This window comes from Ciconia boyciana, chromosome 2 (assembly GCF_034638445.1).
Source record: "Ciconia boyciana chromosome 2, ASM3463844v1, whole genome shotgun sequence".
Classification (NCBI taxonomy): domain Eukaryota; kingdom Metazoa; phylum Chordata; class Aves; order Ciconiiformes; family Ciconiidae; genus Ciconia; species Ciconia boyciana.
In genome coordinates this window covers 73,514,510-73,537,574 of record NC_132935.1, presented here as the reverse complement: position 1 = coordinate 73,537,574, position 23,065 = coordinate 73,514,510, and the positions used below count along the sequence as shown (strand labels likewise).

The 23,065-nt window shown below is 36.8% G+C and overlaps 1 protein-coding gene across 2 annotated transcripts in view; it reads right to left on the bottom strand.

Moving 5' to 3' along the window:
* Positions 1-212: 212 nt before the first annotated feature.
* The window catches only part of GALNT1 (polypeptide N-acetylgalactosaminyltransferase 1), a 91,202-nt gene continuing 68,349 nt past the window's right edge, over positions 213-23,065 (bottom strand). For both annotated transcript variants that reach the window (XM_072852974.1, XM_072852975.1), the window contains 8 exons: positions 18,390-18,597; positions 16,218-16,388; positions 14,684-14,801; positions 13,534-13,714; positions 5,734-5,873; positions 4,493-4,591; positions 3,590-3,724; positions 213-1,104 (listed from right to left, as the gene is read on the bottom strand). In XM_072852974.1, coding sequence (XP_072709075.1) covers positions 958-1,104; positions 3,590-3,724; positions 4,493-4,591; positions 5,734-5,873; positions 13,534-13,714; positions 14,684-14,801; positions 16,218-16,388; positions 18,390-18,597 — 1,199 coding nt within the window. In that variant the 3' untranslated portion in view covers positions 213-957. The remainder of the gene's footprint in view (positions 1,105-3,589; positions 3,725-4,492; positions 4,592-5,733; positions 5,874-13,533; positions 13,715-14,683; positions 14,802-16,217; positions 16,389-18,389; positions 18,598-23,065) is intronic.

Genomic DNA, 23,065 nt, shown 5'->3' with positions numbered 1-23,065 from the left:
TTAACTTAATAATTTCAAAGTGTACTTAAATCTTTTGTTTGGCCATGAAAGTCCATAAGCTGACTGACCCAAGTATAAACTGAAATGGCAGGTCTGGAAAAAAAAAAGTTAGACAGCATGTTAACCTCCAGTTTTCAGACAGTAATAAAAAGATACAATTCCAACAGCCAAGAAATTAAAATTAAAAAGAAAAAAAAAGAAAAAAGTTGATCTGACATTCAAGAGCTATGTTTATTCTTATGCTCATTTTGTTTGCGCCCCAAATAATTTTAGACCCACCAGAAAAAAAAAGTATTTATGGACTATCACACAATTGAAAAAGAAAAACAATTGCCTTTTGACTTGGTTATTTTCCCCCACTGAGGTATAAAATCTACATATAAATTTGATACTTCACTATAACAAATTGTACTTTTCATAGTTCTGATTTAGTTTCCATTAAACCCTGTTTACTTTTTGTTTTTAAACCACAGAATTCTTATTTCATGTTACTGAATCTGGTTTGCCAGCTCTCTCTTTCATTTATTTGTGGATCTATATTTAGTAGTCTGGTTACCGCTGCTAACCAGGAAAAAAAATTCTTGGAACTTTCTTCATTACAACAGCACTTTCAGCAGAGGTTACTGATGTGCAAGCAAACTACAACGATATGCAGCTCTTCAGAGAGACTATTTCATTGATTATGTTTCCACCGTCCAAACGTTTTCTAAATTATTTGCTGGAAGAAACTCTTTCGATCTTGTAAACATCAGTGGGCGCAGTTTCACTAGTATGTGTGGTAGTTTCACATCCTTATACAGGAAGGCTGGTTCACAGCTACTGAGAAGCTGCAGGAGTTCTAACAGCTGACGAACTGTGGATTCTGCCGAGCAGAAGTTTCTTCTGTTGCTACTTAACAGTGTAGCCAAAGTATCAGCCGAGGTAGCCCAGTCAATCCTTGCTTTTCTTTAGAACCTCTCAGAATATTTCTGGAAGGGTGACATTGCGAAGCAGCCACTGCTGGGAACGGCTGCCGTTGCAGTCTCTGATGCTGGGTACCTGGCTGTCCTCTTCGGTGGCTTTGTCCAGGCACTGGTTACTGTTCACATGCAACAGGGTTAATTTCTTGAAGACAAAATAAAAAGAAATTAGTTTTACAGAAATCACCAGGCATAAGCTAACCAAAAAGTTTCTAGTGGCCGTTAAAATTCCTCCATAGGTAAGTAGGAACTAGACAAGACCCCTTGATTAGCGACTCCAGATCCCAGTCCTAAAGAACACTTAAATATGCTACTTGATGTTGTAGACACTAAAGACATTGCTTCATGAAAAACAGAACAGTCTGAACTTTTAAATTATGTTCTTTATCAAGCAATATCCACCATTCTTCAAATAGGACTATACAGATAGGGATCTTTGAGGAGTTAGAAATTAAAGTTTGGTAAGATACACAAATTCAATTATTATAGTAGTTTTGATCAGATCAGAATGAACACATTGAATATGTATTCAAAAGTACGCTTTTTTTCTCAGTTGAGGACACAAAACTGCCTTTCACTATGTTCTTTTAGTACTATGTTCTTTTTTAAAAGTATGTTCTTAAAAAAAAAGTGTACAAATTCACATATGTATATATCTTTTCCAATACCTACTAATCTTATTTATGCAATCTTCCATACACGACTCAGTCTACCTCAGCACTATCCTCTTGGAGGAGAGATCTTCAGAAGTTGCATTGCCTGCCACTGTGCTATGGATACTCATCAGTGCATCAACTTGTCTATGGTACTGACTGGCATTACTACCAGTATTTCTACTCTCACTCAGCAGCACAACCAGGACACTGCACTGACTGAAAAGTGGCAGAACAGGCAGGCCTTATGTGCACAAGCAGCAAAGGGTAAAAAAAAACCAATGAAAAATGTGAGCACATCAATCGCCTGCACTCAGAGCAGCTGAAGAATGAAGAAAGGAGTTGGGACAGACTTAAATAGACACATAACTAACAAAAAGCTTCCCCTCCACCCTTTCTTTTTCTTCCTGGTAGACATTAAGGGAAAGAGGCTTCTTACATGCCTCCTGAACAGAGCCAGAAGGAAAAAAAAATACAGAAAAATCACCTAACTGTGTGTGGGGGAGTTCTTGCTAAGTATTCTCTAACTTATTTTTGTGCTTTATTAGCCAGCTTTCAGTAAAGTTCTGAAGATTATACCTAGATTTTCCATTGACAGAATAAAGAGAAAAAGCACATACAACCAAATTTATGGCTGAGGATCGACACAGGGGAAGTCTGTTTCACAGTCTGTGGCAATCATTGCAAGACAGACTATTGCAATTAGGTGTCTAAAGATGCAATGTTCTTACCATTGATAAGGTAGAAACAAAATAAAGAGCACTTGCTGTTTGGTGAATCACTGCATGTAGTAATATTACTCATCTTATTTACTTAAGTCAGGTAAACTAACTACATAAAAACCAAGAATGAATGGTTCCCATGACTCAAATTTAATCATTTCAATTAACATTTAATCCTGAAAGTCTTCAACAGCTTTCTTCAGTCTATCAGCAGTTGCCTGCAATGTGCAGAAATCCTAGTAGAGTTCCACCGTTTTCCACATTAACTGCCATCCTAATAAAAAAATCATCATTCATACATATTTCCTTTTAGTTGTAAAGGCTGTAGGTTTTGTTAACTTCTCAGCTACTAAAAATCTATAGCAAGCCTATTCAGTTAGAAATACCACCCTTTTTAAAATTTTTTTAAATTTAAATCAGTGAAATGACTTTTTAGTAGCTAAATATCTACATTTTCTCTTTATAAAATACTCATCATGATTACACTGGCAAGATGATTCTTCCACAAATTGTCTCGCAACTGTCTTTTGCAATAACTGGTTTTAAATTAACAAGCTTGAGAACTACTTTTTTTTAACTAACCATGCCATAAATCAGAGTTCTTCACTGTATTACTCAATCACAAAATTGGTTTTAGAGCTTACAAATCAAATTAATGATGAATGGATCAACGGTCAATGATGTCTGATCTGGCAGTTCAACATATGAACTACAAAATAAATTTGAACATTATGTAAAAGAAAGCGAATGATTAAAGTAAAGCTGGTTTAAGCATCTCTACCTTAAACACACCATGATTAGAAGTGTAAAATCTTCCTTATAATTTTGGGATGCTGATTTTTTAGAGAAGTATTTCCTTTTAACCTTGTGCAAGATAAGACACCAGGTGCTGAATTTGTCACAAGATGGTTAGCATTATCTTTTACTGGTCCAGTAGATACCTGGAGTACTTTTCCATTGTTGATCTCATCGTAACACAACACGACACTAGCAGACTATCTTTCTCCAGAGGATCCAAAAGCACATTGAAAATATTCTTCTAAAAGCTCCCCCAAAACTCACCAGGTAATTAAATCAATACAGATGCCCATTGAGCGACTACACCACAAATTAATAACAGAGGGAACATAATCCTGACTTTGTTTCCTATTTTGACTGTCAAATAGTGGTCCCACACTGGAATATGTTGCTCTGTAGGCTCAAGTAAAAAACCAAGTTGCCTCATTTCAATGTCACAAGTCATTAGAAGACTTACCACTGGATCATATTCCCAAAGCTGATTTCCTTTTAGATGGTGGCACTTGAGCATCGTTACTGGGCCATTAAGTTTGGATACATCTAAACACAAATCATCTGTTCGAATTTCTTTGTTGGCAGTATATGAGAAAACCTAGACAGAAAAAGAATTAGAGGAACTGAAAAAAAGTTCAACAAAGTTCAAACTTCAAAAAGATTCCTGGGGTGGGGGGGAGAGGGGAACATTTGTGAATTACTTCATTAATATCCACTGTATTTTTTTTTCTTTTCCCTTCAGCCTGTATAAAAAGATATTTTTTTTTAAGGGAATAAATATAAACAATATATGAACAAGCTCTTCAGTCAAAACTGACATTTTTTGGAATTGCAAACTGCTTCCTACGTAGAGACAGGAGGATCCTCAACACAGGTAATCTCTGTATATTGGAAAACAATTAATCAAGAATTATTAACAAAGTAGAACAAAAAAACAGATGTAAAATAAATTCCAGAACTGACACCCAGAAAAATGTACATTAAAAACAGCATTTCAGGTACAGGCATGTGTTTTTTTAAAATAAAAATGCCAGTCAGGAGGTCTAACCAGAAGACAGTTCCAGAGAACCTACAGGAGGTGAAGTCTAGCTTATAGGTGTTTCCTTCTCCCCTCATTTCATTTTTGACTTGAAAGTTATCTAAAACCTATTGCAATCAGGCCTCAAAAACCTACAAATGACAAACCACCAACAAATTTTCTCATGCGTTTCCTTACAGACATCATCTTCAATGAGGGTTTCCTAAATTTTACACCTTAAGTATATTTTAAAAGATAACTCATGAAAGAATCGAAGAATTGTCCTGATGGTAAGTAGTGTTCCAAATAATTCAATACATTAATATGATTTAAAAAAAAAATTGTCACCTGATTGCCACCCATTCCATGGCAGTTAAAGATTCCAACTTTCTCATTTTCTTTTCTTGCCATGTTATCCAGACATTGATTTGTCTCCACATTTCTTATCTGGGAGTGAAAAAGAACACATCACCAAAGGTTTTTATTTTTAGAAGAGAACTAGGTCCTTATCAAACCACACCAGCACCAGTTCTCTCTGCTATACACTAGAGATTATGTGAATGAAATGTAAAATATAGGAACCATACTACAATGAGATACCACTGTCCAAGACTCAAACTCCCAAGCAAATGTTCAAGCTACCAAGTTACAGAACCATGTTTGCTTCTTTGCTTTCTTTCAGGGATCTTTCCATCTTGGGGGCTCTTTTTGCTCAAAGACTCAGCTACAACAGAATGGACAAAATTGAGTCTCCAGCCCAAAACCTTCAGAAGTTTTAAACTTCTTCTTCTAGGCACGGTGGGTTTAATTCCCTTTGAAATCATGGGTGACTGGGTTTAATTTCTTCACTTCTTGAGTTACAGCCTTAATCCCTGTATTACAATATAGTAAGCAGGCATGAATATCAAGTCTCCTGATAGTCATGCAGCAGCATAAATGCCTGCTCCATTTTGTTAAAAACATTTCTTTTAAAAAAAAACAGTACAAAAATCATTCTACAACAGGCTCAATATTTGGCTCAACATGACTTGTAGGGGAGAGTAGGTGCCTACTTATTTAGGACAGCATAATCTGTACTACCTCTACAGTCACTTAAGAAACTTTAACTTAAGAAACTTTAAAGAAAAAACAGAAATGCCCAGAACGGCTTAGGGATCACGGAGATTTGCTCGTCACTGATGAGGGTTCTGGGGGTAAAGTCCAGAGCAGTTTTTAGGCAAAGTCCTTGTTTCACCTGGTCTAGTTTTTTTAACCAAAACTCTGCTCATACTCTACATAGAGAACATTATACAGAAAGTTACCCATAACTATACATTTCTGAAGGAATATTTCTAAAGCCCTTCCATGTGACATTTAGTACTGTAGTAAAAAACAGAAAACATTCAAATTACAGTACTGTATCCCAAAGTTCAGTTTTCTGCCCCACTGAGAAGCCAGATGTATCATTTCACAGATGACAGGAACACAGGTGAAAGATACTTGAACTTTGCTGGAGATAACTTGTTTGCACTACTCAGTTCAGAATACAAACAACTTACTGCGCAACGTACTTTACATAGGGTATATAAGTACGTAGGATAAAATCTTACCTCTCCCAGAGAAAAGTAATGGCGTGGAATTTGGGAATCAGGATAAACGTTCTCCAGGTACCAGGAGAAAGGCTTGCACTGGAGCTTGCGTCTTAGTCCAAGTCGTGACGATATGTCCCCATAATCAACTTTAGTAACTCCTGTAGAAAAAAAAATAAAGTTTTATTCAATGGCTGCTAATAAACATTACATAATTCCTCTTAATACAAAAATCATCAGTATAACACACTGCTTGCATGAAAGATTGTCTCTTTAGAAAGTCATCCCTACACAAAGAAATTTTTTTTTTTTAATATAGCATTATATGCTGTTTATATTCTCAGAGAAGACACGTCAGTCACTACCTGTGACTTCTTTTTCCAGATAATTATACTAAAGATGGAATCACTACATTTGTGCTGCACATGACAATTTCTTACCTGTGGTTTGTGGAACAATTTGAATGCAGTTGCTTACTAAGTTATCAGAGGAGAAAGGCTGAAACTGTTTGTCATGGTTTGACCCCATATTATAGTCACTAATGCCATTCTATCCCCAATGGCAACTGGGGTGCATATCTATGCAGCATAACATAACAGTCTCCTTCTGTAGAGCAAGGAGAATTCCATTTTAATTTAATTCTGTAAGCTAGATACCACCTGATGGACCCTTCATCATCTAACTAACTGCACAAAGAAACAGTCAAAGCAGCCTTCCTACAGGGAACTAATCCTTTAATAATTCAGTATTTGTTCAATATAACTGCAGCATTTGCAGGAAGTATGTTCACCATTAGGACTATTATCTTTTTTTTGTGGTATTTTGCTTGCCTTTTTTCTCCTTTGCTCCTCATTTATCAAAGTGCTCATTCTTCCTGTATCTTTCCACTCCTTTATGGTTGTTTTAATTCCTTCTGAAAATTAATTTGTGCAAGTCCCATCTGCAGATGGGTTGAGGAAGGTGTGCATGATCAGTAGATATTTTTGCCTCACCAGAATTAAGCACTATTGTAATTAATAATCTGATAATATTAATTAAGGGTAGGAACATTTCTAGTTTTCAGGCATCACTTTCTTTTTGTATTTTCCACACTACACTCCATACCACACAGGCCAAAGGTAATACACTACAAAAAACCCAAACCAAACAAAAACCCAAACCAAAAAGAACAAAAACAAGTCCTAGCAATTTAAATTCCCCTCACAGACCACAAACATGTCTCAACTGGCCACCACACCATAGACCTCCAGCTGCATCTGTTTTCCAGAAATCCCTCCACTTAGAGGACTGTGAATTACCTCTAAAATTATTGACCTTTTGAAACAGTTTGAGACATTTCTAAGTTGGCATACTGTGTTATTAAATCGACCTGCCAGCAGATGGTGTATTTCTACTCAATTAAGACAGATAACTGCATAATTTCAGCTAAATGTTTGTAGATATCAATAAAAACATTAGTAATTTCAATATTCCAGAAAGAATAAAATGCTAGCCAGGCTTTTAGGCTTTTTTTTTTTTTTTTTAAACTAAAGACTTTTTAACAAAGATGCCAGGAGAACTATACTGGTAAGGGAATGAAAGCAAAGGAAAGATTGTTTTTAAATGAAATTTTGAATAGCGTGAATGAAATTTTAAAATCTCTTGGAACAGAATCCCAGAAAACTTCAGTCTGGGTTTTCCAGTCACAAAAGAAATCCCAAAACCAAAAAACACAAGACAAACAAAATACCCCCAAAACTCTGGCCTATCTTCACCAAAGCAAATATTTGCTCTACACCAAAAGGAGCACTCTCTCAAAAGATGATGAAGTAAGAAGGGAAAGACTGTACCAACCACAGCTAAGTATGGAGTTCTTCATTTTTCAGTGATGAAAAAGCAGCTGATGGATGAAACAGTTATCATGCCATCCTCACAACCTTACGATACTCAAAACTCATTCAGAGTTTGCTACACTGACCCTCAGAAAACAACACTGTTAAGGCTTTGTCACATCACTGAATGCAATAAGAATTAAAGTCACAACCATAAAGAATGAAATGCAAAGTGATACTTAATAGCATACAAGTGTGCTGTTTATTGAAGTAGTTTTAAATGTCACCATGTAGAAAGAAAAGTGCCAGCTGATTTTCCCTGTTACAATGAAATAAAAGGTGTGTATTATATTCCATTTAACCATTTTTAGTCTGAAAGATTTAAAAAAAATAGTCTCTGAAGTTAGGTCTGCACCAAACCATATACTGGCACATAGACTACAGTTAGCATCAGGTTAGCAGATGGACTGACTAGCAGAACCGGCACAGTTGCCTTAGGGGTGTCCTCTAAGAAGGCTGAATTACTCTGTTTCCTAGGTTTCTGGTACCTTATCAATGTTACTCAAAACTAGCTTGAGTGTTCCTATACATTTGCACTATACAGTGCAGTGGCAGTTACTTATGGGTAACAGTTCTTTTGGGGAAAAAAAAATGGAAGCAAACTAGGAAAACTGCAAAGTATAAAGCATATAAAAAAATTAAGTACATCTCAATCATTATTTCCTCCACAGACCAGTAAAATTTATATACACACAACAGTGACATATACCTTCCAGTGGTTTTGTACTTGTTTTTAAAGGCTCAGCTAAAAAAATAAAAATAAAAAACAAACCACAAAACAAGAATTAGATCAAATCTTCCTCCCAGGAGACAAGTATGCCAGACTCTACAGGCACGTGCATCATGAGGAAGACAATCATGTCCACTAGTAGTTCTTTCAAATATTTGGGTTTGGTTAATTTAAAAAAAGTCAGAAATAGTATTTAACAGTAGTTGCTACTGTTGTCTTTACTTGACCATGCAATATATTCCCACCCACCCCCAAAACCTTAGTTACATTAAAAGCCTGGACCTCCCTGATGATACTATTTGTCACACCACTTGCTCTTTGCTGTGGGACAATCACATGCTTTTTTCCACACATCCGCTTAAAGGTGTACTCAAAAATAAATATTGGTAAGGCAAAACCACTCACATCAAATCATTCAATCACACCATCACCAGTTCTTTTGTAAGAACTCAAATGTAAGATTCATCTCAGCACTTGCTTGTGCTGTCACTATTCTTGAAGAAGTTTGGTACGCAGTACCAGACTACTCTGATTAGTAATATGTAATGGTCTTTCCTTATACCTTTACAAAAACGTACATATAATTATGTCTATCAGTAGAATACTCCTTCGGTTTAATTTTCTTTGCCACGTTATATTTAAGCTTCCCATCAGCTGTGTTGTAACAGCTCTGCATCCTAAAATTTCGAGAGCTGAAGATTTGCATGCCAAGTTCAATGTGTGGCAATATATTTATGCTAAACTGCTTTGAAAAAAAAGCATGACGTTTTCATCATGATTATAAATTGCTCAATCATTTTCAAAAGCACAGTATGAGAACCGTTTCACCTAAAACTAGTCTTCTGTTAAAAATCATAGAACTTGTTTTTATTTAGTATTATGAAACTCGATAAGCAATAATCATTTAAAACCAATTTGAATAGCTACATTATTTGCATTCCCAATTAATGCTAACAGGGAATATTAGCTGAAAACAAGAACACATGGAATTTCTCAGTAGGTATTTTGAACATAGGCTTAGCTATATTGCAAGACATGGACTCAGTCTCTTCTCTGTCCTCCCAATCAACCGTAAATAAAAGCGTTATCCATTTCCAGTCTGTATATACTGAACCTTGACTTACCATGCTTGGCTAGAGACAAGTGCTTGCAATGCTTAGAAACTAGGCCTACTGATCCAGTTTTCAGGATAACACATCTATGTCTCTGTCTGGATGGCTCTTGCTCAGGTAATTCTGCAATGCTGTCTTTTCAGGCCTTCTGCCTGTCCACTTGGCCCCAGCACAACGGAAGATACCTTCTGGGACAAACTTTTTGCCAACGATAAAATTAATTTCCATACAAGCTAGACAAGGCTCTACCCAAGCTCATTGGAGCTGCTTTTCAGGATGCCTTCAGCTCACCAGCTGGGATGCGAGAGGCTGCTGAATGACAAGGATGCAGGCTGGACAAGGAGCAGGGGGGCACATGTAGGAGCCAGAACCCGGACTTACATGCAGCACAGGGAAACCACACAGTCTGAAAGTATCCATGCTTCACCTTTAGATTAAGGATACCAACAAATCTGCAACTGTCAGTTTATCATTAATTAGTTAGGAGAAGGTTAGGGGGAGGTAGCTGTGGTAAGCCAGCCTAATGCTTTGCAGCTGCTGCTGTGGAAAGGGGCAGCTTTCCCTTACTCAGCTTCCGATTCCTGCTGCACCTCCTGTGCTGACACAGGTGCTAACTTAACTAGTAGAGCGTCAGGATTATTTGCCCTGTGGGCTGGCAAGTTCAGCAAGTTGAATCAGTTGGCATAAATGAACAAACAAGTGAGGGGAGGTGAAGCCCTACCACCCGCCATGAAAAGCAAGGCACTCTCCTAGCAGCAAGCTGTTAGATTGACATCGCCATCTCATGAAACCTCACCTTGGACAATCCAGTCCTAGTATTTTAGAGTGGAGAAAAAGGCCAGCACTAGAAATAAAGAAGTGGCAGAGTCTGCAGAACAGAACAGTCGGAGACAGAAATCAGACTATTCACATGCGCATGCTGGATCTGTTTTCTGAAAGCTTATGAGGACATGGTCTGGGAAACAGCACCCTGCTGTAATGCATGACTGAGAAAAACTGTCGGCTAATGACAAAAGACTAGAGCTCGTGCCATTACTGCTGTGGAGAATAGTTGTTGCATGCAATGAGATAGGCTTGATTTTGGCTGAGCAGCAGCTACTGCAACACTTTCCTGCCCAACCTCCATCTGTACCTATCCACTTCTAAGCAGAGATGGCTTCTAAAATGCATGAAAGCTTAAAACAGACAAGTAAATTTCTACTAGGCTGTACTTATTAAAGAAAAAAGGATTACAGGCTTACTTTTCAAGAGGGCAGCTTTCCATTTAACTACATTACATCAATCGTAAAAAGTCTCTTGAGTTCTTATCATTCAAGCAGTAAGCCTTTTTTTTTTTCCAGACAACACAGATTACATGAAGTGGGAAAGCTACCTGAGAATTTTAGGTTTGCTTTCCTGACCAATCCCTCTGTGATTCACTATCTTAGGGGAGCAGAAGAGAAAGGATATAAAGGAGGAAACAAATTTCTTGTTAGCTAGGCTCAATGATGCTTGTCAGTATATTACCTCCTTCAAAATCCAATCTTCTCATCCATGTCAACTAACGAGAAAAAACCTGGGTGCACAGAGGATTGCCTGTTTTCCTCGCTCATCTGCACCCAGGCTTGCAAACCAGCATCAGCTTAAAAATCCTGACCTCACTCCTTGCAAGAAACTCGTGACACTGTCACAGCAATATTGAAAGTACACATTGTACTAGCAAAGAGTTTCACAGGCTGCATACTGTACTCTGCCAGGGGGTCACTACAGCATCATTCTGCAAGAACTAAACATTTAAATTTTTATATTGGAAGGATACCTGAAAAAGCAGAGTACAGCTAAATGAGCCAACATAGCAGAGATTCACTGAGTTCCTAAGACAACTGTTGGCCAGAAGGACTTACTGAAATTTACACAAAGTTATTTGCTGTCAACAGGCAAAGTCAGGGTCTGCAACACTCATAAGATTGGGGATACCACAATAACAACAGTAAGGTGTTTGTGAACTTCCCAAAATAGTAATTCTTTCTAGTTAATACCTACTGGCTCTCACAACTTACATGGATTTGGGGGGTGTGAGGCATGAGTGGCACTGAGTACATTTATGTGTTCATTCTCTAAACAATAGGTATTATATCATAGCTAAGAATGAACCACAGTACTAACCACTCTCTTCACAGTCCCAGGCAACAAACCAATTTCAGAATAACCCAACTTACTCAGGTACTATATGATCCTATTCTTGAAACACTTGGAAATTCTAGTATCAAACTTTAGTGCAGTGTCGATACAGATATGAGTACACAAATGGGATCGCATGCCAGTCGGAGGTCAGTGATGGAAGGTCAGTGATGTAGGAAAGGATTTTTCTTCCTGTCAGGAACTATGCCACTTCATTACTGAAGGTGTTGCAGTTATATTCAAAGAGGTTGTAAGACTCCTCGTGCAAACGCTCTAAGAGGAGCTTAGCAAGAACATACCCCTATCCACCGATCATTCAGGCTATTAGCATACAAACTATGCAGACATGCATCTTTTGAAAGGAAAGAAAATGTACAGTGCAGTTATAAACAATTGCTTGTTACGTTCACCATTTCGAAATTTTTACCATATTCTATTTTCAATTAAATTCTTTCATTGCTTTCCTCCAACAGGAGAATGCATGCATATTCCACAATACTGCAAAGCTATGCAAGAAAGACCTATCAAAACAACAATCCTACAAAATTCAAACAGTGTAACTCCTTTTGTAGCTTACAGTTACCACATGAAATGGAAGGACTATAGAGATTATACATGAAGTAACAGAGCCTTATCATGGTGTTCAGTAATTTACATTTGTTTTTAAGAATTAGGTTATTTTTAGTTAGGTGGTTCCAGCTACTTATTACATTTTAAAGTCTAGCTTGATGTGAATGCATAAAAGCAATCTTAACCAAAAATGATTGCACCTATTTATATACAACTTTTCTGAATGATATATCTATACGTCATGTTTGAATTCATAATGCTTCATTACTAACAACACAGGGCAGTAACCATAAGCTGTTAGTTTCTGATTTCACCTAAAAAGCTTTGAATAGTAGCAAGAATTATTTTTTAATTAAAAAATCCTACAGTCTTGAGTATTGCATTCTCTTAAGACAAAAACACACCACAAATCCGCACAGTCACCTGTTCTCATAAGTATTCTTAAAACTTGTAATCTAAAATTTGACACTGTTCAGACTCATCCTACATTGTATTACAGCTTTTAAATTTCAATACTAACGAAGGTTTATTAAACAAGTCATAAGGAAATACTACTTTTAAAGATACGTCTTTGGAAAAGCAGACGTGGCATATAGAATTACCACTTAGTATTTAAAGTCGAATGTCTGCAATGTCTCAAGTGTTTAGAGAGGATGTCTACAGCTACCCAAAGTTTGTCTCTGTTTTTTTTAAACAACCACCACAAAAATATCCTGTAGTGGAAAGTAATAATTCAGTGTTTCCCAGGTTTCCTTTCGTTTCCTGATTTTTTTTTCCCTAAAGTTAGAGTTCATAGGAAATTTGCTCTCATATTTTACCTCATTATTTATCCCCTTGCTTTGTTAACATCCATGTTAAGAAACATAAGAAATATTACCATAGTCAAGTATATTGGCAACTTGCACCTATATTCTGGATAGTGAAGTGCAAACTCTACCAAGACAGATGTTAACTTTTGCTACTCCTGCAACAGGGTTTCACTTAAATAATTTCTGATCTATTCAGCCTGGAATGCCTACAACATAGAAGCCAGAGGCCAAACTGCAGCACATTACGAGATGTATTTGGATGGCTAGTTTTCAGCACTACGGTTGAGCTCTTTGACGTTCCACTGGGCTTTAGTTCTACTGCACACGAAGCTCATTCATAAATCATGTGCATGTTTAAAAAAAAAACACAGAAAAAAGAATTCAGGGCACATCTCTGGCTAACAAAATTATTTTTCAATTAAGACCTTCCTTTTTGTACATCTTACATGAGCTTTGTCTTATGAACTTCAAAGCAATAACATTTTAATTTAAATACTCATGTTTTTTCCCCAGTAGTAATAACATTTTAATTCTTAATAGGTATTTCTTATAACCAAAGACCTGCTCACCTGGGGAAATGATGTAAAAAAAGTTTTTGAATTCATCCATCCAGACTTCTGCAAGCCGTCTGTTATTTTTGTTGATTATCTGCCCTGTACCTCCTGGAAAAGTGTATGGTGTTGCTTTTCTGAACACATGCCCAACATGTGAACAAGTTACAATTTCCAAAGTGCCACCACACTGCCAAATCTGAAAGTGATAGAACAATTATTGCATAGCTTCAAGTTGTTAAAAAGAAGTTTAAAGACATTAATCACTTGCTTCTGTTTGAGTTGGAGAAGGAACATTAGCTGAGGTCTAGAACAAACACATACTGCCTGGAAGAGAAATGTAAGCCTGTTTCCTGCTCAATAGATAGAGATGCTCACAAGCCTGAGTAAGGTAGCATAAGAAAGAGTACATTAGGCCTCACAGCAATAATGCAGCAGCAAGAGACTACTTTAGCAAACTGGGCAAGCTGACAGTGAAGGAAGGAAGAGGCTCACATGAATCACAGGGAAGTAACAGATGGTGGTCTGTCCAAAAAAGCCCATTATAAAATAGAATCTCCATGTAAAAAAATCCATTCACTTCCCAAGTGAGGTTTTTGAAGATATTTTCCGTTTTTTTGGGACCTCTAAAAGTGGCAGATTCAGAAAGCTGAACTACTTCAGAAGTATCCACCTATATACTCTGAGCTGATAAGTAAAACAAAAGGAAATAGTGCTATTTGGTAGGAATGAAAGCAAGAACAGTGGTGGTTAGGTCCACATCCAAATGAACACATGCAATCATTAAGTTAGAAAACAGCAAGAAGAGAGAGTTTGTAACAGAGGTGCTCACATTTCACTGATGCATTAAACCATGCACTGATGACATCACCCTTAACTTATGCTCCCCAATTAGCTTTTCTAACTGAACTCCTTTTAACACACATGCATTCATTCTTCAGAATGACCATCCCAATCTTTTAATCACAAGGCTCTGCCAGCTATTCACCATGCACTTTTCACTGACAGATACAGTCTTTGCATATCTCCATTGGAGGAACTTGACAGGAAGCAATGTGCTAACTGCAACAGGAGAGGACACTGATGCAGGCAGCAGATCAGTATTTTATGGAACACAAGATGCACTATCCTGAGTAATAGCACACTGAAAAGAGAGAGTTTTACCTACCCTGAAAGAAATTTCTAAGTTTTCTCCACCCCAAATATCCATTCCAGCATCATATGTTCCAATTTCCTGAAAGTAATCTCTGTCTATTGAAAAAAGACCTCCTGCCATTGTAGGTGTCCTGGGGCGGAGAGACAAAAAATAAGCATCAGTCACTATGAAAACATATACTTAAATACAATTCACACTTACACTGACAAAATGGCTTTTTATTTCCCAAGTTCCTAACATGTTCCTTCTCAACAGGCTTGCATCCAAATTCAGTTACCATTGATGTACTTGCAAGCTCAACATTTTCCAGAGATGGAAGCAGTTAGTGACAGTTCTCATTTTCTCACTTCAAATTGGAGTCCGGATAGAGAAACAGCCCCTAGAAAGCATCTGCCATTCCTGAGAAAGACTTCTGCCTTCAATGCCGGTAACTCGTAAAAAAGAAACCAGTTTCTTACAGGAAATTTATATTTCTGGCAACTGTTCTTAAAAAAGTTATGGGAGGCCATGAAGTGGCCTGCTTGCTTTCACTATTAGTGCTTCATACAATAAAATTGTACAGCCAAAGTTACATCCAGACTTTCTTGACAGATTCCTTATTGGTAGAAAAAAAAAAATGGTGCTAGTTTCTTGTAACTTTAGCAACATCTCCCAGATTTCGATTTTTTTTAGTCAACAAATACACAGTAGGTGAATTATGTATTAGGCTGACAATACAACTTTGTAGTTCAAGTATATAATTTATGCTGAAAGTGTAAATAATTTGTTTTCTATCAGTCATTTTCCTGAAACGCTTTTATGTGTCTTTCAGAAAAAGCTCAAGACACATAATATAAGCTAGGTCACAATCTAACTAAAGATTTATGTGGCTTTTTTTCCCCCCTAAAAAGGAAATGGGGGTGGGAGGGAAATACAGTTAGCAATATCCTGAGACCACCTCTGGATTTCTTAAATGAAAAAACAAACAATAAAGGAGTAAAGACCATATCCTCAACTTTATAGTAAGTAAATATTGTCCACTTTTCAGAACAGTAAGGCCAGAAACTGTAAGTTTGCAATTGTTAAAAAGTACACATTACACACAAGTTATCTGTGTTTCTCATTAACTTTGTCATAACATCTACATGACATGCAAGTATAAATTCACCTCCCATCCATGCACTTTGAAGATGTTAAGTTTATATATGTATGCACACACACACATATATGCCAAAAATCGATGCATCTTTTCAAAAATAGTTTACTTTGTTAGAATAAAAGATAAAAATAAGCTTCAATAAAAACCCCTGCATCACTATAAAAACTAGTAATTCTCTGGTAATTGACAAACTTAAAAATATTTCTAAAGTGACAAACTGATTGCTTCCTTCATTGCTACCAAAAGTTACCAACAACGAATCCATGTAAAAAAACTTTTACGCTGTTCCTTCAACCAGACAAAAATGATGCTACAACACAATTCATTAAGTATTTACAAGATTAACCTAAAAAGGATATGAGTAAACATCAGGTGAACATTTTAAGCAATTTAGTAATTTCTCATTACCTAACAGGAAGGGTTCGATCTCCTTTCCGTCGATCCATCTCTCTCTGAGGAACAGGATACCAACGAAAATTCAACTTCCAGTTGAATCCACCATAGGTCATGTCAGAACCCGCCATATATTCGAAGGTGTCATCGCTAATTACATCAATGATGGGACACACTACTGTTCTCCTAGCAAAAGGAAAGAACCAAAACCTATTAATTAAAATATCAAAAAAGATGATGTTTTTTTAAAAATTTTGTTTAACACATATGGTTTAAGTTTTCATAATGCCATCTCTTAACAGTACTCAATAGATTATTACCATGAAACATATTTGAATTCTGTCTTGCTAATTAGAGTTAATTCATCTCAAGGAAAATGTGTTTTTATGATACAATTTTGGCAATACTAGCTCTTTTTTGAATAGTATTTGCATTACTACCAGTAATAAATATTCACCCCTCTGTAGATGGAAAAATTGATCACAGCTTTCTCAGCGCTACACAGTAATTGTATAGAAAACAAGAGGTTTTCATTTCTAGTTAAGTGGTCAAAGTAACTTGCATGTTTTAAAATTAAAACTTTGTCATTAGCTCTGGGGAAGTATTCTTATATGTCCTCAGGACTAAGAAATGATAGTCTTTGTTAACAAAGACCAACTACTGGATGAGGGGATTGAGCACGCCCTCAGTAAGTTTTCAGATGACACCAAATTGGGCGGGAGTGTTGATCTGCTTGAGGGTAGGAAGGCTCTGCAGAGGGACCTGGACAGGCTGGATCAATGGGCCAAGGCCAATTGTATGGGGTTCAACAAGGCCAAGTGCCAGGTCCTGCACTTGGGCCACAGCAACCCCATGCAACTCTACAGGCGTGGGGAAGAGTGGCTGGAAAGCTGCCTGGCAGAAAAGGACCTGGGGGTGTTGGTTGACAGCTGGCTGAACATGAGCCAGCAGTGTGCCCAGGTACCCAAGAAGGCCAATGGCATCCTGGCTTCTATCAGAAATAGTGTGGCCAGCAGGACTAGGGAAGTGATCGTGCCCCTGTACTTGTCACTGGTGAGGCCGCACCTTGACTACTGTGTTCAGTTTTGGGCCCTCACTACAAGAGAGACATTGAGGTGCTGGAGCATGTCCAGAGAAGGGCAAGGAAGCTGGTGAAGGGTCTAGAGCAGAAGTCTGATGAGGAGCGGCTGAGGGAACTGGGGTTGTTTAGCCTGGAGAAAAGGAGGCTGAGGGGAGACCTTATTGCTCTCTACAACTACCTGAAAGGAGGTTGTAGAGAGGTGGGGTTATGTATTATAGTCTCACAAAAAGTATATTAATGATAAGTTAAATGTTAGTATTATGTCTTAGCACAGTTCTGAACGAAGATTCTTTATTACTTGTAGCTTTTTCATCATGTAATGCTATATTTTGTAATGTTGAATTTTAAAAGTGATTTTTATCTATAACCATAAGAACAAAACAGAGATCTGTAACACCATACTGAATATCTAGTCTATTTAATGTGCTGTTTACTAACAGGCTAGTGTGCAACTACACAGTTACTTCTCAGATGTATGAATGTTTTATAAAGCAGACCATTCTCTCACTTGTTCCCCTCCCCCCCCCCAATTTCCATCACACTATCATGGATATAAGTGTTGAGAGTATTGACTTACGATAGAAACACAAAGCTATGTTACTGCAGTGTAGATCAGTATGATTCCAGTAACTATTCTAACTTTAGAAAATACATCCCAGAAGACCACGTCACAGCACAGATTTCCACAATACAAATACATTACAAAATAAAGAAATCACAATGACAACCCGAAAACAGTAAACCTGACAGTTCTTGCTCACAGTGTTGGTGTTAACCATTTCTTCCTCAAGAATATCTTCCCAAATTCATGAAGGAATGGGCCAGGCTGCAGACAGAAGACCTCAAATTCCACTGCTTTCTCAACTCCATTCATGCTCAGGTCTCCTGCTATTTAACACATTATCCCATGCATCCCAATATAAGGTTCACTTTAAACCAAGTTTTACTTTTAAAAAGTTGTACTGAATTAGCTGTTTATCCTTACACCAATGAGAATTTATCCAGCCCTTCGGAAAGTAGGTATTTGCTTGTAGGCTATATTATAATACTTGGAACATTTCTTAATAACTGAAAAAACCAACATGGACCAACAGATGGATAATTACCTGTCAGCTTTGATCCTTGCCAGCAGAGGTTCAAGCCAGCCTACTGTACATTCACAATGAGCATCTAAGAAGGTGATGACCTGGCCTTTAGAAGCAGCAGCCCCCTTTAATCTGGCTCTAATCAATCCAGAACGCTGTTCCATTCGAATCACATGAACAGGTACTTTTAATTTTTTCACATAATTCTCCAGCGGTCTTTTCAAGAAGTCTGCAAAGAATGATCAAAACCATGGAAACTGTCAGTTACATAGTTCAGCTTTTTTTTTTTTTTTTAATGAAAAGACTTGAATTAAGAGACATTTCCTCAATTCTTTTCTATCCTTTTCCTACTTTCTCAGGTAGTTTCCCCTGCTGCTTATTCTACACTTCGTAATATGCTCTTCCACAGCTCCATGTGTTTCACTTGCTAGAGCAGGAAGTTCTTCCTCCTCTTCATTTCTTCATTATGGAAAACACAAAAATGAAGAGAGTGTAGAATGCTTACACAGAAACCAGATTGGATAGGCAAGTTTTTATTATGGAGTAGATGTGACTCTTACTTTCAAAAACATATGCATAAGTGCTCTCGGACATAACACTTCTCTACCAAGAAAAGACAGAAAATGATCCAACTAGCTGAACATAACGAATTAGCTCCTACAGGAATGTAACTTACAGATAATTTATTTGCAAGCAGTTTAAAACATGATCAAATTCATTTTTCAATTGTGCTTTCTCTAGATTTTTCTGGCTAATTTTTTTTCTATTAAATTATCACTAACACCTAAAAACAAAAATAAAGACAAAACCATTAATCATAAATGAGTAGCTGTAACACCAACAAACCTCAGCTTAGCTGAGGAACAAATTATTCAAAATAGAACAGCCATAACTGGCTACCATATGCCTAGAGACTCAAAATTACTTGCATTACAAAGAGCTGCCAAATTAACAAATTTCCCATTGGCAGGCACAGTTTTTGTCCATCATGAAAAATTATCGACTATGACGGATGATGCCAAAGGAAGAACAAAGAATTGAGGAAGAATGCAATTGACAGTCACAGAAAGAGACTTCTGCAATAACTTGCAGATTTCACATCTGTAAAAAAGACAAAATAGTCTTATAACTCCTCTCTGGAATATATTAGATTATACACTCAAAGCACATGGGAGTTGTACTACAACAGTGCAAAGCCTGTAGTAGGATTTAGCATATGATAGTAAGTACCTCATACAAGAGTAAGTGTGACACGGTGTGTGGGGGGGAAGCATGGCATGAACTTAGTGGCTGTTTTGTAAATCTCAAGAGGCAGAGCTGACCTGAGGGTGATTACCATTCCTTACCACTGCTCCGGATGAATGAGTTCTAATTGCCTCCTCATTTTTTTCTGTGCATTGTTGGACTATCACTAAAACCCACAGAAATAAATTCTGACACATCTTGAAAGGTGAACTGTGCTAAAAGAGCACAGAGAAGAGGTTGACAGATCTTAAGTATTTGTCTCCAGAGAATCTCAAAGCAAGTTAATTCTTATTTTGCATATTAACAGAGACTCAAATGAATAAATGTTTATTAGTGCAAACCAAGTGTACATGTCTGAACGTTTTGCAGGCTTTCTAGGGTTGAGCACAAACAGAGATCATTTGGCTGACTGAGTCTGTAGCAAATATAATCTCATCTCTTTACGGTGTAGCTTTCCAAAGCCACTAATTTAAAAGAACTATTATAATGGTAATGTTTGTAGTTTTAATGTATATGGCTTCCATGATATACACAAATAGAATAAAACAGTGAAGCATTTCTCTCTATGGTAACCATCTCATGAGCAAGTCACACAAATTGGCATGTTCCTCTGCACGTTTCAGGTGTAGTACTGGCAAACTTTTAAAGTAGTTCTAACCACTTAAAGCTGAATGACTATGGGCTGTGACATTAGTCTTTGAATGCAGTTACATTAACAGAACAGTAAAATTCTGCCAGGGGGAAGAGAGAAAGAGAAAGATTTCAATAACACAACTGCAGTCAGTCAACAACTAGCATAAACCAGAAAGTTACATGACAGTCACAGTCAACATATTGCATATAAAAATCTCAAGTCCTACCTACATTTTCTCTGTGAAGTATTTCAAATTTCAATTTATCTTTCCAAGTACTTTTCTAATTTTTTTCTGTAAGAAACAATCAGATGTGTGCAGTGTTTTCACTATGGAGGGAACAGGGTTAAGAACAGTCCTTCTCCCATGTTTAACCATGTCCATAAAAACATTCTTATGAACTACCATCTTGTTCAAAACTTCATAAGCGAGTATTCCCAGAAACAAAACATTGTGCCAGACATTCAGTAACTGTGCCCTTAAAATATTACTAGAATTTCAGCAAAATAAGCAAAAAGGTAAAGCTTGACGTCTCATTTTCCATGCTTTTGTAGGGATAACTCAGGCATGAAGATTTCTGGTGTTCCTCTGCTACCAGCAGTTAGGGTTAAATGCTCAAATCTAAGCAGCATATTTTCCCCCAGAGCACTGTCTCTTGAAGCAATCCACATCCCTCACAAACTGCTCCCTGAGTTCAAGTAGCAAGAGCCTAGAGTTTCAGACTAATCATCCAGCCAGAAACTGGTAATAGTTTTCTTGTTAGGTTAGACTTGCTTTTTTCTTTAAAAAAAGAGGATTTAGTGTTTTAATGCATTCAATACATTTTGGCCTACAAGAAACACCAGAATCAAGCTGTAGAGATGATTTTCTATACAAACCCATTGGTCATATTTATACTAAATCCTATATTAAACACTCAAATGAAAAGTTTTATGCATTATAGAGTCCGTTGTTTACAAGTGACCCAGGATGACAGCTGAGTAGATTTTTAGCATTGCCTCATACATTTCAAACAGAGGGTGAGGTTTTGATAATATCAAAAAACCCAGAACAAAACACAAATACTTCTACTTGGGAACAATAATAATTCATGTATTTTCAGAGGTATTACTGTAGTTTCATTTAACTCTTTCTGCTGAATATTCTTTTCAAACTTTTTTTGCATCAAAAGGGTGCATAATTTTACCTAGGACTATGGACAGTTTAAAGAGCATCTTCTGTGGCAGCAGCAGAATTAAGCCAAAAAAGCAAATATATTCAGTTCAAGTCAAGTAAGTGCATAAGTTGAAAACCACCTTGCCAATTCTATTACTGAGTCACATTTATATGACTATAAGTTAAAAATTAAGTTTCAAACATTTTTTTAATTGAATTACAATAAAACACAGATTTATCACATATAAGCATTCAAACACAGTTTTAAGAAGTGTGAATAATTTTATAAGATGTTATTGGCAGGAATTTAGTTTTGGTTACATTGCTTTGATCTGTATCTGTATAACTAACTTCTGTGAGAGTATTCTATCCTGATGCAACCTGCCTACCATGCTCAGCCATTCAGTGCTGACCTAGTTTTAAGTACTGACTAATCCTGATTTCTCCTGTTAACTTTTTTTTTAAAATAGTTACCAAAGATCAATACTTAAAAACTAAACATGCTATTTGGATCAGTAACTAGAGAACAATGTTACAGACATGTCTTGTTTCTCCAAAGCTTTTCTTTTCAGTGTAAATAAGTGCGTGATATTATGCAAATTCATTCTTCTAAGAGCATGACACTAACAGGTACAAAGCGTGCTTCAGGCAGACTGAATGCTTACTTTATTCCAATTAAATTGACTCTGATGCTAGAATTCAAAATACACTACTCAAGCTGAACATTTTCTTTTTCTGGAAAAGTCTGCTGTTTTAGTTCAATACAAACAGAATGCTTAAGTAGCATATGCTAAACCCTTCAAATTTTCAGGCATCATACCCTTCTGTTTTGTTTAATGTAAAAGCATGCTTACTGGAACCACAACAAGTTTTTTGAAAACAAAAACAAACAAACAAAAAAACCTTTCAGTAATTGTTGAAAATAACTACAAATAAAATATGCCCAAGGGATCCAAAATGAAGAGCACAGATTTCAAAACTAAATACTGGAACAGGTTCAATAACACCACCAAAAACATCTGAAATGCTGTATCCTTCAGTCTGGAATGAAGTTCCCTTGCTTTTATTAGCTAACCCAAACCCAGAAACAGAAAAGTTGTCCAGAGAAAGGCACATGCTTTTTTAACTGGACTATAATTCTAATTCATAATGAGGACATGGCTATTGCTATGCTAAAATGGATTTTTTCTAAAACAGAAATTGAAGAGGCAAAACATAAGAAATATGTCTACATTATTTTAATATTAGCTTTCTCTTTATTTCTACATCATATTGAAAGCTGACCTGTCACAATCAATCATTAGCAGATTTGAGTTAGTGCCAAGGACCATTTTGACAAATGAAACAGAGCACGCTTCCAGTAAACTTAGTTAGCTTTTGTGCACAGACTCTCGCTAGGAAAACAAATCAAAACAAGTGTACTGCTTCTGTTCCATTAAGGAAGCATATACCTGTACAATAACCTAGTATAGGCACTCAGAATCCAAATATCAGCATCCATGTTAAAAAGAGGATTGTACCCTAGGAACAACTCCAAGAGGTGAGCAGTTTCACATGCATTAAAACCAAAGAATTATGGAGTTTTTATATAAAGGTTGAAAAACTACAAGAAATTGAGGGGTGTACTTACAAATTCCCCACAAGTGAAAACAGTGGAAATTTGAT